The sequence below is a fragment of the Octopus bimaculoides genome, chromosome 7, assembly GCF_001194135.2.
Source record: "Octopus bimaculoides isolate UCB-OBI-ISO-001 chromosome 7, ASM119413v2, whole genome shotgun sequence".
NCBI lineage: Eukaryota > Metazoa > Mollusca > Cephalopoda > Octopoda > Octopodidae > Octopus > Octopus bimaculoides.
The window spans coordinates 54,697,529-54,699,404 of record NC_068987.1 but is presented as its reverse complement, the minus strand read 5'-3'; the positions used below and the strand labels follow the sequence as shown (position 1 = coordinate 54,699,404).

At 31.5% G+C, this 1,876-nt stretch overlaps 1 protein-coding gene across 1 annotated transcript; it reads right to left on the bottom strand.

Annotated features, from left to right (window-relative positions):
• Positions 1–158: 158 nt before the first annotated feature.
• Positions 159–1,194, bottom strand: LOC106877671 (uncharacterized). Its single transcript, XM_014926620.1, has 2 exons — positions 814–1,194; positions 159–269 (listed from the first exon to the last, which is right to left on the bottom strand). Exons 1-2 carry the CDS (start codon positions 1,192–1,194, stop codon positions 159–161), a joined length of 492 nt encoding a protein of 163 aa, XP_014782106.1.
• Positions 1,195–1,876: the final 682 nt, after the last annotated feature.

Sequence of the window (1,876 nt, the reverse complement as noted above, 5' to 3'; positions counted from 1 at the left end):
AATCATATTACATCAAAAAATCTGCCATAAGTCATTTTTAAAGAATCTAAAGAGTCCACAGGAAATTGTTTGCAATACTCCATCAACTTTGTTGAAATTCAAAAGTTCCATGAATTTAAACTCTTCTATGGATGAATATCGTGCTTTTATTTGGTCAACTATTGTACTGATAATTTTGTTATAAAGCATCCTATAATGTCGTTGGGGCTCAATAGATATATTCTTGGATCTCTGAATTCCGATTCCTGCATCGACTCCATATTTTCCCCCTAACATATAAAAGATTGAAAAATTATCAAGTTTGTTTTCGAGTACAGTTCTAGTTTTATCTATTTACTCTTTACAATACACTATGTCATGACGTTTACTCTGGAGCATGTTAAATAAGACGTCAGTAAAAGAAAAAAAATATCACTGAATACTTCTTACAAAAAATAAGAAATCAGGAGCTTTTAAAGTGTGTAAGAATCCAATTGCTGAATTTATGGTGGTATCATCCCATGCTTCAGGATTTTCAATGATGTGTTCAAAAAGGCTGATTATGAAATAATAATTTTCCTTTAAGGTAATAATAAGACGTGAGGAGTAATTCTATCTAGTTGCTATTGCTTTCCGAAATCTTTTTTTAACAATGTTATCTAATGCATTAGCCCTTTTCGGTGATTTCGTAAAAAATGTATCCAGTCCGTTTATTGTAGAAAAAAATATCTTGCATTCTTTCATAGCAGAGCATGATTGTGAAAGAACTAAATTTAGGAAATGGGCACAACAATGAATAAAGATCGCACATTCATATTTCTTTACTACTTTTACCTGTAATCCATCTAATTGTCCTGCCATTGTAGCGGCACCATCATATTTCTGTGCAATCAATTTCTTTCCACATTGCCACGTCTCAATGCATTTAAAATCATGTTCAGATAAAACATTTGTAGATCGATCTGCACTAACATCAATAAAACCGATAAATCGTTCTTTCGTCACACAGTCTTCTGTAACATAACGTAAAACTGTTGACAGTTGTGAATATGCTGAGACATCAGATGTCTCATCAACAAGAATAGAAACAAACTTAGCTTGCTCAATTTCCTTTTGCATCTCATTCAACATAACTTTATGAATTGCATCGATCAAGTCATTCTGAATTCTGTTTGACAGACCGGTGAAGATAAATGTATCTAGATGACTTTCCATTTTTTGTCATATTTACTGATTTAATATAAGAGTTCTTTATAATTTCCACGATTATTAGAGCCTTCAGATTCAAAATGACCCCGAAGCGATAATTCTTGGAGTCTTAAAAAAATAACAACATCGATCAATTGTTGCAGAATGGATCTGTTTCGTCTAACTTTCTCATTATGATGTTGTACGCTTTGATTTTTTACATGCATCTAATTGTCAGTATGCGAACATTCCCGAATATTTTAAGATCTATCAAAGATTTCACATGCCTTTGCGAACGCTCGTGCTTTAGCATAGCCTTATGTAAATTATTTAAATCATCATAGCCGTTATCATTCTAAACATTCTTTTCTAAGCAAAAAAGTAAACAAGGCCAACAGAATAATTTATTAAGTGTAGCACTTCCAGTTAACCATTTTTTTTTCATACAAATTAACCTGAAATTGTCTCGTGAATTTCTTGTTGTAGCTTTGCAAATTAGGTAAATTCGGTGTTGGTCTCCCACCGTTTATAATTAATTGTTTTCCATCGAAGTCTCTTTTCGAAAAACTATTTCTCAAAATATTGTTTATAACACTCATTTCGAAAAAGGCTACTTTTATATAAGAACACACGTATAAGCATCTGAGTAAATTGTAAGTCATTTCAACAAAACGGAAAAAAATAACATTAGTCAAATTAATTTAAGATT

Bases quoted from the DNA above. Each gene is read 5' to 3' on its own strand.
- LOC106877671 (XM_014926620.1), bottom strand. From the start codon at position 1,194: ATGGAAAGTCATCTAGATACATTTATCTTCACCGGTCTGTCAAACAGA. The intron at 270-813 runs GTAAAAGTAGTA...TTTATATGTTAG, and splicing joins GACAATTAGATGGATTACAG to GGGGAAAATATGGAGTCGAT.